Below are 24,311 nucleotides of genomic sequence, written 5' to 3'. Positions count from 1 at the left end.
CAGTGTCCTGAGAATTGGGCGGCACTACTATGTACAAGGGTGGTGAGGTGAATGGGGTGAGATGAAATAAGCCAGCAACGAGTTCTAGTTTTATGACAATGTTTGCTGCCTGGATAACGACAGAAGCGTCTGGACCATGAATTTAATGCGTTGCAACAGTTAATGATTTTATTGGTACTTCACCCGACTTGCCACCAGCGGTGTGGGTAGGTAAAGGGCACACAGAGGGGAAAGCTGAAGTGGAAACGTAAGGAAAGAACAGCATCCTCATAAACAGGCAGTGGGGGCATGAATTTATGACTCGGCCTCATGAATATTATCAATGTCAAGAACAGAGACCGCCAACGCAGACGCCAAGTGTCGTCTGGGGATCCCTCATCCATGCCGTCGCTGTGGTCGTCGTTCTCCTCTCGTCTTCAGCTTCATCTTCGTTGCCGTCAAGCTAAAGTCAGAGCAGTGCTAGCCAAGCAGAAATCTGAGTGCAGTAGGGCCAACGTTGACCGGACGGATGCGGAAGGGACTTCGGGGAAGTCATTCGCTTAGCTTAAATGGCATTTCAATTTGGCACTTCCGCATTCGCCCTCCAACGCCTGTCACAGCGCGACGCTGGCGCCCATCGCCCATTGCCAGTCGCTGGCACTGCTTTTTGTCCCTAATGTCCTTGCCCATTGCCAGAACAGAACAGGCGCTTTCTGAACACAACACAACACGCACCCACCCAACCAAACACACTCTCCCACGATGCCCCCTGTCCTGCCCAAATGTAAATAGGAGCCTTAGGGCTTTTAGTTTCTGTTTTCTGGCTAATTACACGTTACAATTCACTCAGGCCATTTAACTGCTGTTTTTAAATTCGAACCATTTTTGAAACACTTTCTCGGCGAGCTACTCGATTGCGCGCGTTCATCCAATGAGTTTGAATGTTCCGATCTAACCAATATTGAATACGTACTGATAATAATATACGAATATATATTTTTATTACAATATATTTGCCGAAAGTATCAATATGGATATTTTTGTGGGATTTATCAACGGAACACCTTTGATAAATTTCGAAAAAACTCCGACACTATTGATGTGTTTTCTTGTCCGCGGCCCGACAAAGATTAGGGCGGCAAGGATGGCCCATACGCCCGCTTTAAATGTTGCCGTTAGTCCTCATGTTGCCTGCAACATTAGTAAGTGGCGTCGCAGATTGAAAGGACTTTAAAGGACAAAAAGCTTTTTTCAAACCAAAGTTAACTGACAAATTGCACCCTGACAGTAGATGGCTGCTATACCAAGGGATTGCGTTTTCCAACACTAAAAGCTAGTGCCGCCTATCGCACCAATAATTACTGCACCAAAACGTGTATCGATATGTTGATTAAGTGACGTTGAAATCGAGTTCAAAGTATACTTACGGTATATTGGTATATAAAACTATATTTAATCAAGTTCCAATCTATTTTTTAAGGTATATTAAAGTCATTTTCGAAATGACCGCCAAACTCCATTTAGCGCACAAAATATACAGACATTTTTCGCTCTCAAATCGTGGTGGTTTTTCAAAATTTGCTCACTTTTTCGTGGTGAAGAGAGCGCTTTCGTGGTGACTTTCCCTCTTTTTCGTGGTGTAATGCGTATGGCACGTAGATTTATTTTTCCATACGCTTAGTTTTCATTGTTTATTTATTTAGGTCTGAGAGGGCCAACTAGCTAGTAATATTAAACTAAATATCAAAATTATGGAATACAATATATCATCAATATATATAAATAAAAAAGAACGTTAGCCCATTGTCGACCATTCAATATTTCCACGAAATTTATGGAACTTTAACATATTTTACGCATTACAGGGGAAAGATGTCGGTGGTCATTTTTTTTTTGGAGGTAAAGAGGAGTATGGAGCTACAAAGAGCCTTTACAAACAGTTTATTTTCCGCGGTTTATTAAAGGGAGCTTAACTTTTTAAATAGAGGGGTGCTAAGTGGGTTAAGTCTCGTTTAGTCGCCCTGCCCTGGTTTTTGGGCCGTTTATCGTTATCGTCACGGTCACTCTGGTCACACTTCAGGCAAAGCAAAACAAATCAAAATAATTTTATTTTAATTTTATCTCATTTACCAAAAACGAGCCTAAAACATGGCCCACTACAAGGGTGCCGCCAGCGAGGCGGGCCGAGCCGCCCAATTGATGAAGAAGCGCGAGATACAACTGCAGGAGATCGAGTTTCGCAAGAAGAAAATTGAGGAGGAGCTGAAGCTGGACAAGATTGAGAACAAGTTCGCCACTCACTACGATGCAGTGGAGCAGCAGCTCAAGACCTCGACCATCGGTCTGGTCACGTTGGATGAGATGAAGGCAAAGCAGGAGGACATAGTACGCGAACGGGAGAAAAAGCTGGCACAAAAGAAGGACGAGAAGGACCGCGAGAAACAGCGCGCCCTGGAGGCCATTCAGGCCGAGAAGAACAAGCAGAAGCGACAGATTCAAGCATTATCTTTCAATCTGGCCGATGAAGACGAGGATGACGACGACGAGAAGGCCGACGACGACGACAAAGAACACACAAGCGATAAGGAAGAGGAGGACAAGCCGAAAGCGGCCAAGTGGACAGAGATGCAAGACGAGATCTTGCCCATCAAAAGGAAGAAAATCTGTAAAAATCCAGATGTGGACACCTCGTTCCTACCCGATCGTGAGCGCGAAGAGCAGGAGAATCGACTGCGCGAGACCCTCCGCCAGGAGTGGGTAATGCAGCAGGCGGAGCTCAAAGACGAGGACATCTCGATCACATTCAGCTACTGGGACGGCTCCGGCCATCGTCGCAATGTGCAAATGAAGAAGGGCAACTCCATCTACCAGTTCCACCAAAAATGTCTGGAACTTCTGCGCAAAGAGTTCATCGAGCTGAAGACGGTCATGGCCGACCAGCTGATGTACGTGAAGGAGGATCTGATACTGCCCCACCACTACTCCTTCTACGACTTTATCGTGACGAAGGCTCGCGGCAAATCCGGTCCACTGTTCCAGTTCGATGTCCATGACGATGTGCGCATGATAAGTGATGCCTCCGTGGAGAAGGAAGAGTCTCATGCCGGCAAGGTGCTTCTCCGCTCGTGGTACGAACGCAACAAACACATATTCCCTGCCAGCCGTTGGGAGCCCTACGATCCCACTAAAACCTACGACAAGTACACGATCAAGGACAAAGACAAGGCTAAAAAGTAATGTTAATGTTGTATTTATTTAAATAAATTCATGCTGCAGATTTTTGCTAGCAAACGATTCACATATGGAACGAACGGCTTTTAGTGTCATTCACTAAAATTCATTCACTAAACAAAATTAAACGCTGCTCAACACTGCCGCCCCAGCTGATTTAATTGAATAAAACGAATATCATCACAAAGATTGGACGCGCTAAAGTTTAAATGAATATGCTGGCGACCAGAGGTCTTATTTTGTTTTGAGGCTTTGCCCAGCGCGGACGAACAACAAACAGCAGCGAAATAAGCTTTGCCGGGTAAGAGCTGCAATTGGTGCGGTGGGCGCGTGTGAATAATAACAATATTAATTATTCTCCGCTCCTAATCAACAACTGTAATGTGTGTGTAGTGTGTAGTGGATTTGTGGGTGTGGTGTTTTGCCATGTGCCCATCCAAACAAAATGACAACAACAAAATTAACTACGAAGCGACGTAGGCAAAAGATTGAAACGGAAAAGGTTACGAAGCGCTGAACAAAAGTGAGCGGGAATTTCGTTAAAAACTTGTTTTGTGCCTCAAACAATTTTCACTCTCACTTCGCGTTCAAACACAGTGAAACATGCTTTGTGTGGAATTTTAATAGACCGTCGGACAGCAAAATATTTGGCATTCTTTATGCGCATGCAACCCACAGCTGGAGCGGAGTGGATGTTGACCCCCTGTTGTCCATTTCGGTTAAAGTTTCCGATTTTCATCCGTCAGCGGATTCTTTGTCGCTGAGTTGGGTTGGGTTGACAAATGCTTTGGATTTATGAAGTTCGATAAGATATAATTAACAACCCGTTGATGTGTTGCTGCTGTTGTTTGTGTTTGGAGGGCGGCAGCATTAATCAGGCAATTATTTATGGCTTAATCGTGTTTATTTTCTTCTTACAGGACTTGTGTGTGCGCTGATAAACAATTCATCTGAACCAACAAGCATTCCAGTTGGGAATACCAGAAGTGCCACAGCTACCATTTAAAATGAAATATTTCGGCGGCGTCGAAGGGTAAATAATTCCAGCAATTCGTGATAACAATTGATTAGGCCAAGAGTTATCATTTGCATCTCGTAGACAGTCCTTAGGCGAAGCACTTGAAACACAAACCATGCCTCAGCGAAGTGTTTAGACTCGGAAATTTACTATACACAAAAAAGGTGTAAAGATTAGGCCGCTTTTATGAACTTCACCAGCTTCGTTTCGGGTATTCTTTTGTTTCTGGTGATAAACTCGTGTCCATCCATAAAAGGCCTCAACACTGTGGGTATCTCAATGGAGTCCTCCTTCTGGTACGACTCCAGCAGGGCAATCAGCAGACGTGGTATGGCCGTCGCCGTCCCGTTGATGGTGTGCGCATGCACAACTTGTCCATCGCTGGCACGGCGGTACTTGACGCCCAGCCTCTTGGCTTGATAGTCTGTGCAGTTGCTGCAGCTTGAGATTTCGCCCCACATCTGGCGACCAGGCATCCACGCTTCTATGTCGTACTTCTGGTATGCCGGCGCACCCAACTCACAGGGCGGCATGTCGAGCAGTCGAAAGTTGATGCCCAGCTGCTTAAACAGGTCCAGCTCAATGTTCTTGAACTCCTCCAGCTCGGCCTCGGACTGACCGGGAGTGCAGATGGCGAACATCTCCACCTTGGTGAACTGATGCACCCGATAAATGCCCTTTTCCTCCTGCAGCCCGGATGTCTCGGCCCGGTAGCACCGACTCACGGCGGTCACCTTGAGGGGGAGCTCCTCCTCGGCCAGCAACTTATTGGCAAAGAATCCGGCCAGCGCCATTTCCGATGTCCCGGAGAGACATTCGCCCGTGTCCAACTTGTAGACTTGGGTGCGTTCACCTTCGGTGCGCATGCCACACGACTCAATCACCTCCTTGGGCAGTATGTCCGGCACAGAGATTAGCTGGAAGCCATGCTTTGTGACCGACTCGAGGGCATACTGTATTATGGCCTGCTCCAGCGTGGCCAACTGTCCGGTCAGGTAGTAGCTCTTGTGGCCCGTATAGTTTCCCAGGTGATCCATGCGATACAAGTTCAGAGCACGAGCCAGCTCCGAGAACTCCTTGGGCTTGGGTGGCATCTCCCGATGCACGTACTGGGCCAGCTCCCGCGGCTGATCCCCGTAGTCCAGCAGACGCGGATGTGTGGCATTGGGCAAGTGCCCCAGTTCCGCCTCCAACTGGAGCTCCACGCTCCGATCACCGCCCACGGAGGCTTCGATCAGCTGGCGGATGAGGGGCACGTTGTTTTTGTGATGGCGCAGCTTCGCATTCCGTTCCAGCTCATCCAGTTGGGCACTGGTTAGAGCCGGTTGCCCTGCCGCTGTGGGATCATGTGCTTGAACTGTAGTTGTTGTTTTTGACGACCTTTGGCGGCGGAGCAGCAGCAGCAGTTTCTGTGCGTTTGTCAGCAGTTTCATGTTGATTAATTAAACTTTTTATTGCCCGACATTCATGTAAGATTAGGGGAGCGACCGCAAATTGAACAGTCAACTGAACATTAAATACTTTTCGCCACAAAAAATTAAAAAATAAATTCATCCGCCCCAGCTGTTTGATAATAACTAAATCGATCTGGCCGCCCTAACCAAGGTCACTGCGGCGTTGCCAGATTAACTGTATGTGTCACGTCACTACCTAACACTAACACTAGTTTGAATGGAAAGCAGCGGTATAATAAATTAGAATACTAGTTAATATTAGCGATAAGAGCGATATTATAAGCTTCTTTATTATCCAAGCCATCACACCCACAAACAGTTTGCTTCAATTGAGCGCATTAAGCGCAATGCAATGCATTTTCGCAATCGCGTTATCTCTGTTGCACTCCTCGCTGTACTGTGTGGTGTGTGGCAAAGTAACGGTAATTGTGGGCCCCTATTTTATGCTTATCTTATCTCTTATTTGGAGACACAGGCCAGGCTTTCTTTCTATTTACCCGCATCTGAGAATAGTTTAATTGGGAGATCTCTCCGTGTTCCGCGTTTGTCCAATCCAATTTGTGCGTGTGGACACGTTTCTTAAATGAATTCATTTATCAATTGAAAGTTCATTTCAAATTTGCAGTCGCTGGCATTGTTAATTTAATTTGATTTAACTGGCTGTATTGTTCGCCGGTCATGACACTTGAAAGACACAACACACACCTATTGTGTAAGAATAAGTGTGCTTCCGGATGGGAATGATAGATCAGGTTTAATGACTCCCATTACTCTGTCTCCGTCCTGTCCATTGCAGCGGTGCAACGCACTCCAGGCTGGTCATCTGCGATGAAAGCGGCCAGTCTGTGGGCTCTACCAGTGGCCTGGGCACCAACCACTGGGGTATTGGCATACCGGAATGCGCACGTCGCATCGCCGACATGGTCGAGCGGGCCAAGGAGGAGGCCAACATATCGAAAGAGATTGCCCTAACCAGTTTGGGTCTCAGTCTGAGTGGCTGCGAGCAGGTGAGTTCTCTCTGCCAAGAGGCAAGTGCATGCCAGTATTAATGCTTCGCAACAGGAAGCCACCAATCGAGAGCTGGAGCAGGAGCTGCGCACCACATTCCCCAACTTGGCCGAGAGCTATGCTGTTTCTAGCGACACCATGGGCAGCATGTACACTGCCTCCTCCATCGGCGGAATGGTGCTAATCTCGGGCACCGGCTCCAATTGTCTGCTGCGCAATCCAGACGCATCCACCTCCAACTGCGGCGGATGGGGCAATTTCCTTGGGGACGAGGGCAGCGGTGAGTGTAATCCGGGCTATCAGCTAATGAACTGTGTCTGTTTATTAGATTTCAATGCTCAGATTATGCGCATCAATTGCGATTTGGATTGTCTGATAGCAGCGTTGATTGCCACTGACTCATTGCCACTGCTGCTGCTGCTGCTGTTATTGTTGATTGTTAATAATAATGCGAACCCTCATCTTCTGTCATTCGCAGCCTGGTACATCTCCTATCGCGCCGTTAAGGTTGTCTTTGATGACATGGATAACTTCGAGAAGGCGCCGGCTCCTGTCGACAAGACCTGGGCCCTGATCAAGGAGCACTTCAGCATTGAGACGCGCTACGACATGCTGACCCATTGCTATGCCAAGTTCGATAAGCCCTTCTTTGCCAATCTGTGCAAGAAACTGGCCCAAAATGCGGATAACGGCGACGAACTGGCGTTGAGTCTCTTCCGCGAGGCTGGCGTGCATTTGGCCCGCATGATCATGGCCCTGTTGCCCAATGTGCACAAGGATCTCGTCCAGTCGGGCGACCTGAGTGTCGTATGCGTTGGTTCGGTGTGGTCCAGCTGGAACCTTTTGCAAGAGGCCTTCACCAAAGAGCTAGCCAAGACGAACCTCAAGTTTAATCTCAAGCTGATGCGCATCACCAAGAGCAGCGCCTACGGTGCCTGCTATTTGGGTGCGGACAGTGCCGGCTTTGACCTGCCACGCAACTATTCCGACAACTTTAAAGTATTGCACACAATCTCCAAAAGCGGCAAAGCCCCAACGGGGAATGGCGTGGCCAAAGAGTCCTGCAAGTGCTAAGAAAAAACTATTCACAAGATTCATTCCTAAATACATATACGAGTATGCTCACACGTATCCAATTCCATGCGTAAAAGTAAGATCGTTTTTGTTTTGTTTTGGGGTTTGTTAGAAATACGTATGAAAATTTTATTCGATAAAGTTCATTGTATTAAAAGTGTATGTGTGTGTGTGTGTCTTGTGTGTGTAAGTGTTGGCTGTCCTGGCTGTCCATATCTTCCATTAAATAAGTATAGTACGAGTATGTATTGATTTCTTTTCGTTCGCTGCATCTATTTCTGTAATACTTTCGATTGTATTTAAAGCCAATTCGTTTGTTTATCTTTTTTTGCCGTTCTGCTGCGCTTTGCAATTCTTTGGCTAATTTGATTCTCAAATCGTGGAGCAAAAGCAAAATTAAGAATTTTAAGAATGTTCTTCTATATTGGTAGGCCAAACATAATATCTTAGGGTTCGTTCTTACAGTAGAGTATTTGGGATAATATACGAGTAGAGTTAAATAGAACGCCATATGTATGTAGCTGGGGGGAGTGGGTGGGGGGGAATCAATATTATATCTAGTAAATATATAATTGCTTGCATAATACATTTGACATACTGTACGACATACCATACCATACGATACCAGTAAACATGTTCAATCAATAATATAATCGAAATCAATTAAGACCAAATCTAAGCAAACATTTTGTCATGATGCATAGAGAGGGCCAAGAAGGGTTTGGGGATTGGCTCTACGCGGCTATCATCACATCGATTGCGATTTTTGCGATTTTTTGCGCTTCCCGACGGCGATATAAACTGTGATTAAGTATAACTTATTTGTATACGATTGATTGGCTTAAATGCATCTTCGGCTAAAATGTGTGCCTCAATTGTTCATGCTCTGGCGCAGCTTTTGTGGATCCTGGTAGTGTGACGACGAGGATATAACCGATGGATGCTGTGGCGGTGGAAAGCATCGCACATGCTCTACATTTGAGCCCTCACCGTCGCCGCCCTTCAGATATTTGTTGAGAATGGAGAAGATTTGTGAGTTTAATACTTGGAACCGTCGAATACGATCCACCATTCGCTTCAGCTGCTGCAATCGAAAAGAAGTAAAATTTAATATATTTTTCCAAGCAAACTTCACTCAGCGACAACTTACAATTCCCTTAACATCCTCGTCCTTGCCATCGACGCGTTGCACTCGCAAAATGTGATAGCAAAAGTCCAGCGCCTCAAAGCGTCGCTGCTGACCCAGCAACACGATCATGACACAACCAGCCCAGTTGAGACCCTCGCCAAAGAGCTCCTCAATCGTGTACTCTGTGCCACGCACAGGAATGCAATAGACAAACTGCAGGGCCGACCACAGGCGATGGAACTCGGAGCACTCGTCCACATGGATGATGCCATTGGCTGGTGGCGGGCCACACCACACTGGATCGTCCAGGTAGCTCTTCACTCGATTGAGTATCACCTCAAATATGCTCAGGCCGCAACACAGGCGCTCGCGTGTTAGTAAATCCCCCTCGCGGGCTATCATGGCTTGCTGTAGATTGAATTTCAGTTAGCAGTTAACAAAAAATCGAGGCATCACCAGTTTGTCTACTGCTTGCTTACCTTGGCAGTGCCTATTTTCTCCACATTCGAGACGATTTGCAAGTTGGCAAACTGAGCCTCCAGACGCTTTTGTTTGGCTTCAGGTTTCTCGTTTTCTGCAAAACACACAAAACACAAATATAGAAATAAATTTCCAGCTAAGAGTGGAATTCTACGCACCTTTGCAGAAGGGTCTGGGGAAAATATTTTGAAAGAGGGCCGCATGCAGCAGATCGCACACCTCCTCCTGGGACAAGGCCTGCTCAATCAGCAGGCAAAAGATGATGCAATTGCCAAACTCTCTGAACGACTGAAACAGCTCGGTTTTCGTGTCCGGATATTGCACAATGTCCGTTAAATGAGCCTGATAATAGCTGAGTACGCCGGGCGATCCGTACTCGCAGCGTGGTAATTTGCAAGACTTGGGCATGGCAATCATGAGCGTTTTGGTGAACTGCAGCAGCGAGCCCTGGATCAGCGGCTTGACAATGTCCTTCAGAATGATGTCCATGACAACGGCAATGCCCTGGTAGCCAAGCAGTCGGCACATGGCATGGAAATGCGGCGATCCAACGAAACCAGTGTACTGTCCATACTGCGTGGAGTATGCGGCATTCAGCTGCTTCGAGCCCCACAGATAGTAGTGTGACATCTGTGGCGGCTTCTCACGCTGAATGGGCTGCGTCGATGACAAATTCACTTTGGTGCGTATAAACCTAAATAGACAGAACCATTAATATGCCACTCAAACAATATATGTAGATGGATAGATTGTAAACGCACCGATTTGTGGCCGCATTATAGCAGTAATTGACGAGGAAATCATAGTTCAATTCCACAAACACATGCAGCGTAATCCGACCATAGGGGGCCAGGACATTGTGATTAGCCTCCTTGACCATGCCATCGAAATTGTCCAGCGCCAAGTATTTGCTCAGCAATTTGTGACAAATGCGATTCGCCTCCAAAAGGCCCTCGAGTTCCTGCATTGCAAATGTATTGAGTGTGAGAGATCGATATACATATATGCAAATATTAATCTATTCAGCCTACCACAATGCCCGTAATATCATTGGCCTCAAAGCGGCTGATGGCCAGCTCAATGCTCTTGTGCATATTGGCGTTAATGCGTTGGGTGACCAGTTTGTTCAAGTCAATGGATCGTCCTGGAAAAGCAAAGGCCCGCACATTAATGGTGCCTAGACAAAAGCACTTATATATTTCACATACCCAATAGCTGGACATGTCGTTGCTTTAGTAGAGTTTCGTAGCGATTGTTGCGTGGATACGACTGGAAATTGAAGCCGAGCACCTCGCACTCTAGGCGGAAACGTTTGTCCAAGAAAATGCTGCCAGCCAATTGTTTATAGTGGGCAAAGATCTGCTCACTCAACTTGTAGACAAACTGATCGAAGCATAGGTTCACCTCGGCCTCTACCTCGTCGTAGAGGAACTGTTTGCGGAAGACGGTTAGGGCATAGTGTGCCGAATCGTTGTAAAGGTCCAACGGGTACAGGACAAACCTATGGAACGAAACAAACATGCTTAGATGGATTCTGAGGCGTAGATCATACGCCCTGTTTACTTACTCCATCATGGAGGGCTCTTTCGTTTGCAGAATATGATCGGTGAGAATCCACGGCATAGACATCTCAATGGGGAACTGTATACGCTTCTCCATGGTTATCAAATCCTTGCACTCCTCGTTGTGCTGATGGCGCACCAAGCACTTGTTGACCTTGCGGCCCATGGTCATTTCCAAATAGAACTCTCGGTACCAGAGCTGCGACAGATCGCAGCATTTCTGCAGAGTGTCGCTAAAGTTGAGCAAATAGCTCCAGTAGAACGATGTGTTGTGGAACGTTTCGATCTGCATGAGGCAGTTGCCATCGATATCCTTGCGCAGTGTACGCTTGCCGCCACTTTTGTCCGCTGTCAGCGACTCCAGCATGGTGCGCACCATGTACAGCTGTGTGGAGGATGGACCCACATTGAGGCGTGGCACATGGATACGGAAGCCGCCATCGGGATCTTTTTTGCCTTTCGCCACAGGATCGTCGGTGGGCTCGTAGCCCTTTTGCCAATCCGCGGATGTCTCTCGCACCGACATAATGATGCTCCGGATCAGATCCTTCTTGTTCTTCACTGCCTTGCGCAGGGGCTCGCGCAACGATAGCTGAACAAAGTCCTGCAGCTCGGAGTAAATATTGCGTCGAATAGCCTCACACAGCACCGTCTCGATGCGTGCCATCAACACCTGCAGGCCCTTGATCATGGCAATCACCTCGATCAGGGCAAACTTTTCCTCGGATGTGTAATTGTACCGAGTGGCTCTTTCGTACTCCTCGGCCTCCACCGGACACTCCTTGTTCTGGTGGTGGTCCGTGGGATGGAGCAGCTTCCAGGAGTACAGCTCAGTGACCACACTGGTCCATTCCGACAGAAGCTGAAGGCCGCGCAGGGCCAAGTCGGCCGTAATCCGATTCTCGGCGTCCGATGGATTCTCCTTCACGGTGGTGGTCACCTCGTTGGTGTAGCGCGCCAGCTCCGATATGTACTTGACATGATCCTCGCGTATCTGCGGCAAGTGGACCATCAAATCCGCCTGGGGGCTGATGGCGTTCGAGCTGGAGAGCGGCCACTTGCTGGAGTCAAAGTGCTTGCTCCGCTTTATGTAGTTGAAGGGTGCGATTTGCATGTCCCCGAACAGGGGCACCACCTCCAGATTCTTGAAGATGCGATCGATGCGGTCCAGGCGGATCTTCTTCTTCTGATCCAACTTGTTGATGTTGCACGCATCACTGTCCATGAGGAACAGGCCAAAGCCCATCACCTTCACCAGCATGTGCTTCTCCTCGGGCGTCAAGTACATCTTCGTCTCGAACATGTGCACACAGATGTTAACGACATCCGAGAGCAGATCCTCGTAGCCGACAATCTTCTCCAGCGTGTCCTTCACAGTGTCGCGAATTTTGTTCTGCGTGGCCAGGAACATGGAGAGATTCTGCGACTCCTGCAGGGTGTGCGAGTCGGACATTACCTTCAGGAATTGCGCCGCCCGCCTATATGTTGAATAGTCATTCTTCACGCTCGACTTCATATTTTTCAATTCGTCGAGGACGGCAAACATGTTGATGAATTTCCCCAGCGTCAGCAAGTATGCCTCCGACACAAAGTCCTTGCGCTTCTCCGCGTGGCAAAGCCGCTTCACCTCGCCCGAGAACGCCTCGATGGCCTTGCGTTGGAAGTACATAAAGTTCAGCAGCTTGTTGACTTCCGGGGCAAGCACCTCGACCGTCTTCTCATAGATCTCCACACGATTGGGCTGCTCGTTCGACTTGGGCTGTGGTATGGCCCGTGAGCAGCATCGCCAGGTGTACAGCATGACAGCATGCTTCTGTCCCTCATCCAGCAAAACATTCTATGGTAGGGTGGGGGAGTGTGAGTGTGTCTCGTCTCTCTTCCTATTTAGTGCTTCCTATCTTACCAAATTCGCATGAGTAGTCGCCTCCTCTATGTATTTGGCAATTCCTGTGACAAATCCATTACGGTCTTCAAAGTTTGTATCGAAGTTTGCTTTGTAGATAATGGAGCAGGGCTGTGCCTCTATGCATGGCTGCTCATCGGGCAGCGACAGCTCGTCCAGCACCTCCACATTGGACAGTGCATCGGCAAGCGTAATCTTCTCCGTCATGTTGGGCTTCTTATCATAACTCCAACGGCGTCAATTGATTAAAAAGTTAATAAATAAAGGCGGGGCAACTAAAAGAATATTTTTTTTTCGTTGCCACAAATACACAGTGTGACCGCGGAAAATATACACTCCGAAATATACCAAAATATAACGAAATATACCTTGTCCTTGTCAAAATATACCGCAAATATACTGACGGATGCGTTGATATTCCTCGATTTAGATATTCGAATTAGTATTACTAGCTAGTTAGCCCTCTTAGCTCTAAACAAATAATTTTATCCAATTGCTCAATCAATTTGGTATCAGATTGGGTAGTTTTCAGATCTCCGTTTTATTGCATTGTTAACATAATAGAGTTCAAACAAAAACGGCCAAAGCATAAAACATAAGTGTGAACTCTGGTCATATTCCGTAATTGTTGCTGGTCAACCAAGTTTCTGCATGCGTATGGACATTTGTATACCATATTTCCTCTAATTGATGTTAAATTTGTTGTTCCAAGCTGCTTTAAAACATTAATAATGAATTTTTATAAGATTGATATGTTATTTACCTATTAATGCATATGTTTTGTGTTTTATATATACATTTATCCCGGTTCTGATACCTATTATTGGTAAAGATATAATATCTTTATAAGAGAGACTAAGTATTTTCTGCATTAATTGGAGTCTGAAATTACCAACAATACCTCTAGTCCATAATATCCATTTTCCCAAGGTGTGCAGATTTGTTGCTCACTTCGTGCCAAAGTTGCAGAACAATGCTGCGATTTCATTTCCCCATGTTGCTGAAATTTTTCCCATACAAATCAAATGTATCTTACGGGAACGCGTATGGAATGACGCAACAATGAATCTTCATTCGTTCCCGTTAGTAACATGCAGCTCACACCACGAAAAAGGGGGGAAAGTCACCACGAAAGCACTCTCTTTACCTCGAAAAAGAGAGAAAATTTTGAAAAACCACCACGATTTAGAGCGAAACATGTCAGTTTTTTGTGCGCTAAATCGAGTTTCACTGGCAGTCGAAAGAGAGCAATTTACGCTCTCCCGACCCACTTAGGCGCTTCAAGAGTGAGCTCAAAAATACCCCAGAAATATACCGCAATATACGGTGTCATTTTCAAAATATACTGGCTGATATGAAACTCTGAGTGGATGAAATGAATCAGAAGCTGGCTGATATGAAACTATTTTATCTGACAGTAGAGGATGTTATTTTTAAGGACTTCAACGTCACGGATTAACGTATAATTCTATAGAATCTTTGGTATAACGTTATTCTAAAAAAAATTAGGATGACTGTCCAGGGTTAAACTTGGAACGTTGTGATTTGTTTGGCAAGTCTGAAACGTTATGAGCTTCGACAAGAAAGGCTCATAATAATTGTAATTGTAATATAGTGCATCCATTAACATGTGCTATTCATTGCGTTATTTAGGAGGCGCTGATTACCGTTATTTTCGGCACTGACTGCTCAGGCATTACAGTTTTTGTTGAACGGAACTCATTGCTGCTCCAACAATCAAAATTAACGGCGGCTTCGATTTGCGAAACCAGAGATAATGAAACTCGCTTCCTTTTCAACACTGAGACCCAGTAATGGGTGGGAGAATACAGCCCCAACAGCAGTGCATTTCACTCTCATCGGTCACGGCGAGTGTTGCTAGTCGTTACTCAGCGTTAAAGACCTCTGAGCAATATAAACTAGAGCCGTTTTAAACTGTATCATAGAGAAAAGACCCTCGATACCCGGCGTGAGAAATAGTTTCGTGTAATAATGTGCATAAATATCAAAGAATAGCTGGAAAAACGCGGCGCTGCAAAGTGGAAAAAAGCATAGAGAAAGAAGAGAGGGAGGGAGAGAGACCGAGTGAATGATAGGGTTGGCGGTGGTGGTGGTGGTGGTGTGGGAGTCATAGTGTTATCGCCGTTCGCCCCGAAGCATAGACTTGCTCCAAATTTGAGGCGCAGGCGCACAACACACATAAACCCTCTCTCTGTTCGCGCTCACAGAGTGCGGTATCAGTGGGCAAGTGGGAGCGGGCGCCCCTCCAAACAGGATATTTTATTATACTGAAATTCATACTGAAATCCATACGCATACACACACAACACACACGGAGTAACGTAGGAGTAGAGCGCAGGAAATTCGCATTTTCAGGCCAGAAGCACTCCGTACGTAGTAAAGCGCGCTCCACAAGCAAAAGCTTCGCATTGCCATTCGGACGCATTCCGTTGCTTGCTTGCTGCTGCATCAAACACACACACACATACACAAACTCAAACACCCTCGTGCATACACTCTCTCACACCCACACACGTGCAAAAATCAATTAAAAGCAAAGAGGAATACAAGAGATAACAGAAAAATAAACGAGAGATAAAATAATAGATAGAAAGTTGCAATTTTTTCGTGGACAAAAAAAAATCCCCTCGCCAGCGAACATGTCAAAATTAACTGTGAAATGTGCAAAAGCTCACAAGTTACGCAAAAAATGCCGCAGCAAAAACGTCGCAGTCGCCGCAGCAGCAGCAGTAGCAGCAGTAGCAGTGGAGAGAAAAATGTGAAACGGCAAACGAGAAACGAGCAACGAACAGCAGCAGGGAGTGCAGGGAGGAGAGTGCAGCGTGCAGAGTATGCCCAAAAAGTGCAAGGATGCATCTTCGTGCCATTGACCACCGAACCAGCAATTTGTCTCTAACAGTAAATCCAGCGCCTACAACATCTACTAAATCCACGTAGCCCAGGCCTCGTCGCATCCACCCCACATTGTCACTGCCGGACTAACGGACGAACGTTGTGCCGGAAGCGCTGCAGCAGCAGCACTAGAATCAGCGGAAATTAAAACAAATCGAAGTCGAAATAAAAAGACACTCACCCAGAGGGGCGGCCAGAGACATCGGTAAGCAGAGAGAGATAGTAAGAGAGAGAGAGAGCGAAAAAGAGTAACGGAGTATTCTACGCTGCATCTGATTTACAACACGGCACATTTACTACCGGTTACTGCAGCTTGCTCCGGTTCCAGCTACTGCTCTCAGTCCCCCACAAAAAACCCCCTTCCACTACTACGAGTGCATCCACCTCCTTTCGCTCCTTTTGGCTGACGATGATGATGATGTTGTTTGCAATTTGTGATTTCATGTTTTCATAACTCGGCCAACCGTTGGCACGGATTAGACAAAACGTCGAGCGTCGGGCATCAAGCGTCAGCCTTCAGGACAGGCTTCCTGTACCAAAGTGCAGGTGAGTGGGCACGGGTACGGGTACGGGTTCGGCTTCGGGATATGGTGGGATAAATCCTTTAAGGCGCAAACTATTCAGGGCGGAAAGCTCCTGCGATGTGGAATGACAGTTGATTGTGTCAAGTGGCCGTTAGTTGTTAGATATTCCACTTAAATGAAAAGCGTAAGCCGGATCAATGCAAATGTCATTGACGATGAAGAGTTACCCTTCAATAGGACTGCAAGGTGACGGGTGGTGATGGCTCTAATAAAATAACTATTATTTATTTAGCCTTTAAACAAACTAAAATCAAGCAGATTGAAACGGAGGAAATGGAACGCATAATTGATTGAAATTCCTCATTCAAAGTCAAAGAACATTTGCAGCATTCCTCAATTAGATTAAATTTCTGAGGATATATTTTGCACTTTTACTTCTTCTTCTGTGCTGTTTTCGTTCTTGCTGAAGTCCTTTATTACATTTGCCTCCGGAAATTTCAATTATTTCATTTTTTAATTAAGAAAGGAATTTCTGCAAAAACATCCCAACATCCCGCAATCATAACAGAACATTTCATCAAAACAATGGGGGAGCCAGATGGAGAAGTCGTATATGTGGCTGTTACTGGCCCAGCATCAAAGTCTTCACAGTTCTCCCACCAGCTCCCCCCATCTGAGAAACCAACAGGCAGAAAAAAAAGTACATGAAATATAAAGCACAAAGTACGACTGAGGGGGAGGCAAGAGAGGGAGTAAGATACAAAAAGCAAAACATTAACCGCGACATTAACAATCAGAAATGTTTTTTCCTTCTTTTTTTTCATTCAAAGCCGCAATGCTATTCCACCACCACCACATCCCCTAGGACCCACCAAACTACCCTCAGAGTTAAGAGCTTTGCTCCAATTTTACAGGCAAACAGACGAGAAAAATTCGTATGGGGTTCCAAATCATACAAAAAATGTTGAGAGCAAAAAAAAAGGAGGAAATTCAAGGAAAACCTAGAAAAATAGCTGTGGTGCTGTAAATGTGGCAAACTGTTTTCAGAAATACAGTGGCAAAATATAGAAAAATCTCAAGAATGCTCGTAACTATAGTAGAAACAAAAATGAGAAAAGGCAGTCAGATAAACGAGGGAATGGGAATAGGCATGGTTTCTCTATTATAGTCCCAAAAATTACTCACTCGTGGTTTATCTTGGGAAAGTATGACCTACTGCTTGGACATTGTAGATATGAGATCATCCCAGCAAGGAGGCATTGCTATGCGTTCAAAGGTTCTTTTATAATCAATATAAGAAAGCGGAGGCTTCTTCGAGTTTCTTGGAAAATTTGTATATATCCTTCAGAAAATCAGTAACCAGGGAAGTCTTCAGGCTGATAGATACATGTGCGTATAATATTATGAGCAAATAATACAGAAAATGTACATGCACTCATGATTGAAATGATTTACCCAATTATTAAATTATTATTATTATTTAATAATATAATTGGGACAGGGGAAAGAGAGATCCTGTGCGCGTGGTGTTATCATCAACAGTATCCCATTGACGTGCACCGTATGTAATTCCATCCTTTGCATCTGCATTCCCTAATTAGATAAAACCATTCCTGGTCCCCTTTTCACAGTGGGCAAAGCGGTTTTCCTGGTCGGTTTCCATGGTTTTGTACATATTTTTGGTAGTTTAACGCGACTTCGACTCTCTGTCCAGTGGCGACCGTGGCGAGTGGCGGGTGACAAAGCAGCGTGCTAGCTGTGGACTTGAAAGCGGCAACAAATGCCACATGGGGCGCCACAAATGCACAAATGCTTCATTGTGTGAGTGTGTGTGTGTGTGCATGCGGGAGTGCCGCTCTGTCTCCACCCTTGTGACAGTCGTCGCTGGTGCTGGTGGTGGGTCTCGTCTTTTTGGGTGGTGCCACTACATGCCAGTTAATGTCTGCGCCAAAGGGGCTGGCAGCACGAAATGGAGATAAACTTGAACGCAGCAATAACAATATCAAAAAATGCGATGGGGTTAGGATTGGGTCCAAAAAAATACGAAAAAAAGGCAATCGATAAATCCGCTATGCTTTCTCTACACTGGATCTGGATCCCCCTTCAACGTTGCACTGCCTATCCATGGGGGTGCACCTTACACTGAGAAACATGGATGGAAGTGTGAAGTTAAAATATATTGATTGAAAATGTATGCATAATAGCAGTAGAGAGTAAAGAGTTCGGTTTGTAAGATAGAAGTAATTAAAGATTTTATTAGGTTAAAGGTTTCGAATTTATTGTAAGTCCGAGTGTAAATATTTAAATTTACGTACTTTTTTCTTTGGATGTACTGGAAGTTGTTCTAGAATACATATAGTTATGGAAAATGCATTAAAAAAAGAGGATACCTATTAAAATTGCTAAGATTTCATGTCCAAGCCTTCAACATTAGAGAAACTATCTAAATTTTTCTGTATATTCTTTTGGTTGAATTGCGTATTTTGCTGCATTGCATTCTACCTCAAGCATTTCTTTATGGATTGCTTAAGAGTGACCCCATTAAATCTTACAACATAGAGTACACAGAGATATTTCGGGGCCGATTGTTTACCTCAAAATAAACAATCAAAATATACTTACATTGGAGATTATTTATATTCACCACAGAAATAACTTGCTGTTGAGTGTTTTTTCTTATATGTATAGCTATTTCTATTTATACGATCATTCATTAAGTATTCCATTCCCTATTCGAGTCTTCCATTAGTTCTTATGATTTTTTCAGTGCAATTTATATGCGAAGGAAAAAAAATTCCTATTTCTCTTAACATTTTTGCTGAGTTTTGCGAATATTTTTCTGTTTTTTATTATTTGATAAATGATTTGCAATTTCTGTGGCCCGAGGGCGTTACGCGGAAGCTTCGTGGATGGAGCTTTGTCACTCATTTATGCACACACAAATACATACTTACATCGTTTGCTGCTAGAATTTATGATGTCATTATAATAAATTTTATGCGTGCCTAGACAACATTCCATTTCCCACTGGCTGCCAGTGGCGGCGACTGCCAGAGTTGTTCATCCCTTCTCAATGTTGTGCTGTAATTGTTGTTGGTGTTGCTGTTGTTTTGCAGCCTTCTAAATGTTGTAATTTCTGTTGTTGTTGTTGTCGTTGTTGCGTCTGTTTCATCAACACCCATGCAACATTTTTCCTGGCTGATTGCTGTACTTTGTCGCTGCTGTTGCACAGGACACAAAGTATCTTGTATCTGCCTGTTTCCCCCTGCTCTCCCCTTGCAATAGAAATTATGAATAGGAATTCTTCTCCTCCGTTGCACGCCAGGACAATCGCATTGAAGGGCCGGAGATGCTGCTGGCTGGCTGGCTGGCAAGAAAATCAGTTGTCGGGGCAGCAGCTGGACCCCGCCTCCCCCCTTCTTTAACGTATGCATGGCATTCTTCTTTGTATGTACATTTGAATGTCCTGGGCACGATTGTAACATTTTTCATTGCAATTACGGAGAGTAGGGGGTGGGCCTGGGCTCGTGCAGGCCAGACAAAGTGTTTTATGGCAACAAAATCTCGGTTGGAGCTGTGGGCAATGTGCCAGAGCCATGCCCCAGCTACATACGTGCTCGCCATGACGATGACGCGGTCTCCGACGCGACATCATCAGGATGGCATGTATGCGGTACGGTTGGGGGGCTGAGCAGCCACGCCATGTCCATATGCCTGGTGGCCACTTAATTAAAAATTCTTTGCTGTTGATTTTCTATTTCTCTGCGGTTGCTACCCCTTTTTCCCCTGTTCCGCATTGTATTGACCAGACGACGGAGCTCTCTAGATGTGTCAGCACACAGAAAACGGGACTCCACCCCAGTGTTATTTCCTGAGGGATTTGCGGCGCTAATAACTTTAATTCCAAAGAGCAGACAAGTCTGCTGCTCCTTCTCTCTCAGGGGAAATGGGGAAACATCTATTCCATATACTCGTTTTGCAAGGGGCATTGGGGTTTATCTAAACAGTTGCACAAGTTCTCAGCAACTGCACAGGGCCTGCTTGTGCCGTGTAAACAATTCTCTTCCGCTCTGTCTGGTCTTTGGCTGCGGAAGAGCAACAGTCCCAGGCAGCAGAAAATAGTTTTTAATTAAAAATTATATCAACATTCATTAAAGGCACAGAGCACAGGGCAGCCCTTTGTTTCCTCGAATGGAGAAACTTGCCAAAGACATTAGCAAAAGCATCTAAAAGTGTTAACTTATTGTTTATTGTGTAAGTGCAATGAAAATCCATTTTTATCTATGCTGAAAACATTTTCCATTACCTTGCACAAGAACTTAAAGGCGCTTCCGAACAGCATAAAAGATCGTTTTGGTCTGAAAGCAGGCAGGGCGGGGCAGGCAGGGCAGGCAGGGCTTTGAAGCGAATTTAAGTTGCGGAAACCAGGCCAACACAATTAGCCATAAAGGCCAGTCAGCCGCCAGCTGCCTGCTAGGAGGCTCCTAGGCTCCTTCATTTGCATAAATATTTTTTGTGTGTGTGTGTGTGGGGCAAGGCTGCGTTGGCTGGAGTCGCAGCACTCGCCTACATGGAATTTCGATTCGAGGCAATGACAAGTGCTGAAATGTATTGCATACTTTTAAGGGCTGCGCTGCCCAAGAGGGCAAAGTGTCAGCCTGGGCAGGCGACCCATTTATGTCCTCCCTTTTTTATGTCCTCTATTTTATATACCCTTTGGATAGGCTATGACAATTTGGCACATCATTTTGCATTGAAGCAAAAGCAAGGAGTGAAAAATGCTATAAAATATATACGTACATGCATGTATGTTGTAGAGGCTCTCTTCGTCATGGATGTACTCCTAACAGCAACAGCCTACTGTCAGTAGGTCTGCACAAAGGAAAAATATACTCTCAAATTTAAAGATATTTACACATCACATATCGTATAGAAAAGACTTCCTCCAGTGAGACTTAACCCAAGATCTGAAAGGGTATTTCATTTACATAATTCTGTTCTCTGTTTACCCATTCCCCCTTTCTTCGTTGTTATCTGTCTGCTTAACGAACAACATTTTATTTGGCCATAGACGACGGACAGGGCTAAGGAGCAGGGCAAACATTGCATTATCAGCGCCATAAAATCAGACGTAGACAGTTACTCGATATATGCATAACACAAGAATGTTTGTGTATACACACACACACACACCCCATATGCATGTATGCGTATGCGAGTGTGGAGGGAACTGTCCAAGTCCTCGAATGCCGCCCTGTCAGGCAAATGCATATGACACATGTCAGAAGAGCCGGAGCAGGAGTAGGAGCAGGAGCTGGAGCTGGAGTGCCAGAGGCTCGCGAAGTGTAAAGCTTCATTAAGTTAAACACGCACACGATGCCTGTCACAAAGTGTATCTGTGTGTGCGCTGTCTGTCTGTTTGTCTACTGTGTGTGTGCGTCAAGTGACAGTAAATACTTGCTGATGTGTTTTGGCCCTCGTTTTTGACAGTTTTTAACTCATTATTCCCTCAACTCTTCCATCTGCTTGCAGGAATTCAACACGAGCAACGAATAAATTGAACTTGCATTTTTATATCAACTTTTATAAGCAACCAAATGGAACGTGTTCAGCAGCATTTATCCAATGCCATCGCCATTGCATCCAGTATCATCACCGGTTAGATAAGAGTCGGCAATTCAAAGCACAGTTGCCACACGACCAGCCCGACGCATCACCCCCTCACCCAGCCAAGGAGAAGGGCCAACGAAAAGGAAAACAATTCCCCCATCGGATACCCACTAATAAATGCAGTGGAAGAAGAAGTTTACTCGATTGAAAGCAGCTACTGGAAATTCGCGTGTGCGAAGAATGCTTTGTTGTGGACGTAGAAAGGTGAGTGGATCGTTGAGCTATTAAGTAGTACCGTTGTGGATCACATATTCCAATTATATTTCGTGGAAATTGTTCTTAATTTCTATAAAGTTAGATATGGGTAAGCTATGTGTAAAGCTTCGATTCAAGAGGATGTCAGTGGAAGACTAGTGCAAGAATATGTTTGAGATGATTTAATTTAATTTAATTACTATCCACTATCTTAGCTCTTTGAGATCGAGAGATTGTGAGAGCCAGAGCAAACGAAAGTGACAAACGGAGAGAGCTAGAGCGCAAGAGCAGGAAGGATATGTACATATGTAACATTCAGTACAGTGGGCAGTGCAATGAGCCAACAATAATTGACAGTGGCTCTGCCACTGGTTAATACATTAACTGGGGAAGTGTGTTCGGAGATCGAATCTATATAAACCTCGTATTAATTATACATTTCTTGTCCTGTTTTACATGAAGCCAACTGCTCGTTAAATTAAGGAAATATGCTAATCTGCTCTCCATTTATTTTCTTAATCAGAAGCTATACCAGCATCACGTAAAGCGTGGCAGTCTGGCTTTAATATGTCAGCCAGTTAGTCAATTGGCTTTCGTGGTGGTTGGGGGGGAGGGAGGGTACCCCATGTATCCGCACCTGCCCCCGCCCACGGCATCGTTTTGGTGGTTTCCATAATAAATTTACATTTTACGCCTGAATTTCAATGAAGGCTTAATTGCGAAATCTGATTTACGAGTATATGCTGTTGCTGTTGCTGCTGGCGGAGAAGCGTGGCTTGCGGCCGTGCCACATATGCGGCAAATGAGGAGGGGGATGGTGATGGGAGTGGGAGTGGAGCAGGAGTTGATTCACCTTGTATCTGGGCGTTGCTTACACACAAAGGACGAAACATGTGTCCCCCTCAGTTTTTATTGCAAGCGATATACACACGGAGACAAATTCAATTACGTGCCCCACATGTGAAAAAGGTATCCATCTATCGGAGTTTAATCATTTTTACCGCATAATTTAATGCAATTTTTGAAATGAACTTGCCATCGAATGCTGAGAGAGTAATTGGACCGAACAAAGGGGTTTAATCTGCCACCTGACAGCACTTAATTTAATTGAGACCGGAGACCGGAGCCCGAAGCCCGAAGCGCAGTGGAATGGATAAGAGTTTTATTTGCTCATAGTACGAGTAGTTTGTGTTTACTCGACTCCATTACTTGCCCCTTCATTAGGCAGCCAACGGTGCAAGGTGTTCTAGTTTTATGTCGCCTTAATCTTGGAAGGGCTTCCATCACTCTTCACCTTGCTTCCAATCTTTCCCTGTGGCTCGACTCTTTCTCGGTGGCAACTTTATGACAAAGTCTTGGCGCATAAGTCCCTAAAGATGCAGAGCTTGCCAACGCATTTGGACCGCAGCCACCTCGGGAACACTCTCTGGATAAGCCACCCTGAAGGCAGCACACCACACTGCTGCTTTGCTGCTGCTTGCTGTTTGTTTTAGTTATTGTAGTTGATTATTTTTCCTTTTCGGCGCGCTAAAAAACTTTGACTTTGTCGCTCTGACATCGCAAAGTTTAACAAATAAATTAATTTAGTTGCCGCACTGCACGTCGGAGCTGCCGTCCTTGCGTTCCTCTGGGAGGAGTCGCTGCGCTGCCGCAGCTAAAGAATTCAATTTGCGCTGGCGGCATATTAAGCACCGCCTGAGTGGGCTTACGAAACCCTGGGACTCTAGTGGGAATAGCTGGGATTTCGTTTCAAGCCGATGCCAAGAAAGGGTATTCAAAAAGAAGGGTATGCAATATATTAAGAGCAGTTTTTAGTAGCACTGAACGCTGGAAAAGATATCCCAGGTATCCTTTTTTAACTTAAATGAGCCTTCAGATGTGAAATTTTGCTCTGAACGAAAGCCAAGAAATAATGTTTGTTATTAAAAGTAAATTTTTTATTTTAAAGGGTATTGCATGTTCGCTTGATTCGAAGGAAAATTTTTTCTTGCTGCCTTCTTGATTTAAATTGCATTTTCTTGGCGTTATAGTTTTTCTTATAGTTTCTGCTCTGGCTCTGTTTGCTTTTATGGGCTGTGCTGCCGTTTTCTTAATCAGTTTTGTGTCAGGCCAACAGCAAATTGATTTGTTAAGCAATTTTTAATTGAAATGAAACGCTGTCGGGCAGAATG

The 24,311-nt window shown here is 45.2% G+C and overlaps 5 protein-coding genes across 7 annotated transcripts in view; 3 read left to right on the top strand and 2 right to left on the bottom strand.

The window, feature by feature from the left end:
• Window positions 1-2,031: 2,031 nt before the first annotated feature.
• Window positions 2,032-3,286, top strand: LOC111066516 (protein FAM50 homolog). The gene has a single exon (XM_022355207.2). The coding sequence runs from the start codon at window positions 2,128-2,130 to the stop codon at window positions 3,214-3,216; it is 1,089 nt and encodes a 362-aa protein (XP_022210899.1). The 5' UTR covers window positions 2,032-2,127; the 3' UTR covers window positions 3,217-3,286.
• Window positions 3,287-3,350: 64 nt separating this feature from the next.
• On the top strand, window positions 3,351-7,840 carry LOC111066517 (N-acetyl-D-glucosamine kinase). The gene is made up of 5 exons (XM_022355208.2): window positions 3,351-3,511; window positions 4,131-4,243; window positions 6,479-6,689; window positions 6,745-6,970; window positions 7,169-7,840. The coding sequence occupies exons 2-5, from the start codon at window positions 4,218-4,220 to the stop codon at window positions 7,762-7,764; spliced, it is 1,059 nt and encodes a 352-aa protein (XP_022210900.1). The 5' UTR covers window positions 3,351-3,511; window positions 4,131-4,217; the 3' UTR covers window positions 7,765-7,840.
• On the bottom strand, window positions 4,358-5,813 carry LOC111066515 (serine--tRNA ligase, mitochondrial). Its single transcript, XM_022355206.2, has one exon. The coding sequence runs from the start codon at window positions 5,659-5,661 to the stop codon at window positions 4,402-4,404; it is 1,260 nt and encodes a 419-aa protein (XP_022210898.2). The 5' UTR covers window positions 5,662-5,813; the 3' UTR covers window positions 4,358-4,401.
• Window positions 7,841-7,855: 15 nt separating the features above from the next.
• Window positions 7,856-13,161, bottom strand: LOC111066514 (cytoplasmic FMR1-interacting protein). 3 transcript variants are annotated; one of them, XR_002607079.2, is made up of 10 exons: window positions 12,839-13,160; window positions 10,941-12,772; window positions 10,582-10,874; window positions 10,405-10,517; window positions 10,135-10,334; window positions 9,532-10,067; window positions 9,373-9,467; window positions 8,915-9,301; window positions 8,375-8,848; window positions 7,856-8,285 (listed from the first exon to the last, which is right to left on the bottom strand). XR_002607079.2 is itself a non-coding variant. In XM_022355205.2 (9 exons), the coding sequence occupies exons 1-9, from the start codon at window positions 13,043-13,045 to the stop codon at window positions 8,636-8,638; spliced, it is 3,873 nt and encodes a 1,290-aa protein (XP_022210897.1). In that variant the 5' UTR covers window positions 13,046-13,161; the 3' UTR covers window positions 7,856-8,635. The 3 variants fall into 3 exon arrangements, 2 of the variants coding, with proteins under 2 accessions (XP_022210897.1, XP_022210895.1); XM_022355205.2 differs by having other exon boundaries at window positions 7,856-8,845; window positions 12,839-13,161; XM_022355203.2 differs by having other exon boundaries at window positions 7,857-8,848.
• A 1,793-nt stretch (window positions 13,162-14,954) lies between these two features.
• LOC111066415 (rho GTPase-activating protein 100F) overlaps window positions 14,955-24,311 on the top strand; it is a 35,975-nt gene continuing 26,618 nt past the window's right edge. Inside the window, exons 1-2 of the mRNA XM_022355000.2 lie at window positions 14,955-16,297; window positions 21,808-22,149. Of these exons, the coding sequence (XP_022210692.2) occupies window positions 22,063-22,149 (87 nt within the window). The 5' untranslated portion in view covers window positions 14,955-16,297; window positions 21,808-22,062. The remainder of the gene's footprint in view (window positions 16,298-21,807; window positions 22,150-24,311) is intronic.

The sequence above is a fragment of the Drosophila obscura genome, unplaced genomic scaffold (assembly GCF_018151105.1).
Source record: "Drosophila obscura isolate BZ-5 IFL unplaced genomic scaffold, ASM1815110v1 contig_150, whole genome shotgun sequence".
Classification (NCBI taxonomy): Eukaryota; Metazoa; Arthropoda; class Insecta; order Diptera; family Drosophilidae; genus Drosophila; species Drosophila obscura.
This window is presented reverse-complemented; position numbering and strand designations above follow the sequence as displayed.

What these genes read in the sequence shown, in the direction of transcription:
- LOC111066515 (XM_022355206.2), bottom strand. Translation starts at nt 5,661, where the DNA reads ATGAAACTGCTGACAAACGCACAGAAACTGCTGCTGCTGCTCCGCCGC.
- LOC111066517 (XM_022355208.2), top strand. Translation starts at nt 4,218, where the DNA reads ATGAAATATTTCGGCGGCGTCGAAGG. An exon ending in TATTTCGGCGGCGTCGAAGG is followed by an intron (nt 4,244 to 6,478) that starts GTAAATAATTCC and finishes TGTCCATTGCAG; the next exon opens with CGGTGCAACGCACTCCAGGC. An exon ending in CCTTGGGGACGAGGGCAGCG is followed by an intron (nt 6,971 to 7,168) that starts GTGAGTGTAATC and finishes TGTCATTCGCAG; the next exon opens with CCTGGTACATCTCCTATCGC.
- LOC111066516 (XM_022355207.2), top strand. Translation starts at nt 2,128, where the DNA reads ATGGCCCACTACAAGGGTGCCGCCAGCGAGGCGGGCCGAGCCGCCCAA.
- LOC111066514 (XM_022355203.2), bottom strand. Translation starts at nt 13,045, where the DNA reads ATGACGGAGAAGATTACGCTTGCCGATGCACTGTCCAATGTGGAGGTG. An exon ending in AAAGAGCCCTCCATGATGGA is followed by an intron (nt 10,875 to 10,940) that starts GTAAGTAAACAG and finishes TTCGTTCCATAG; the next exon opens with GTTTGTCCTGTACCCGTTGG. An exon ending in TATAATGCGGCCACAAATCG is followed by an intron (nt 10,068 to 10,134) that starts GTGCGTTTACAA and finishes CTGTCTATTTAG; the next exon opens with GTTTATACGCACCAAAGTGA.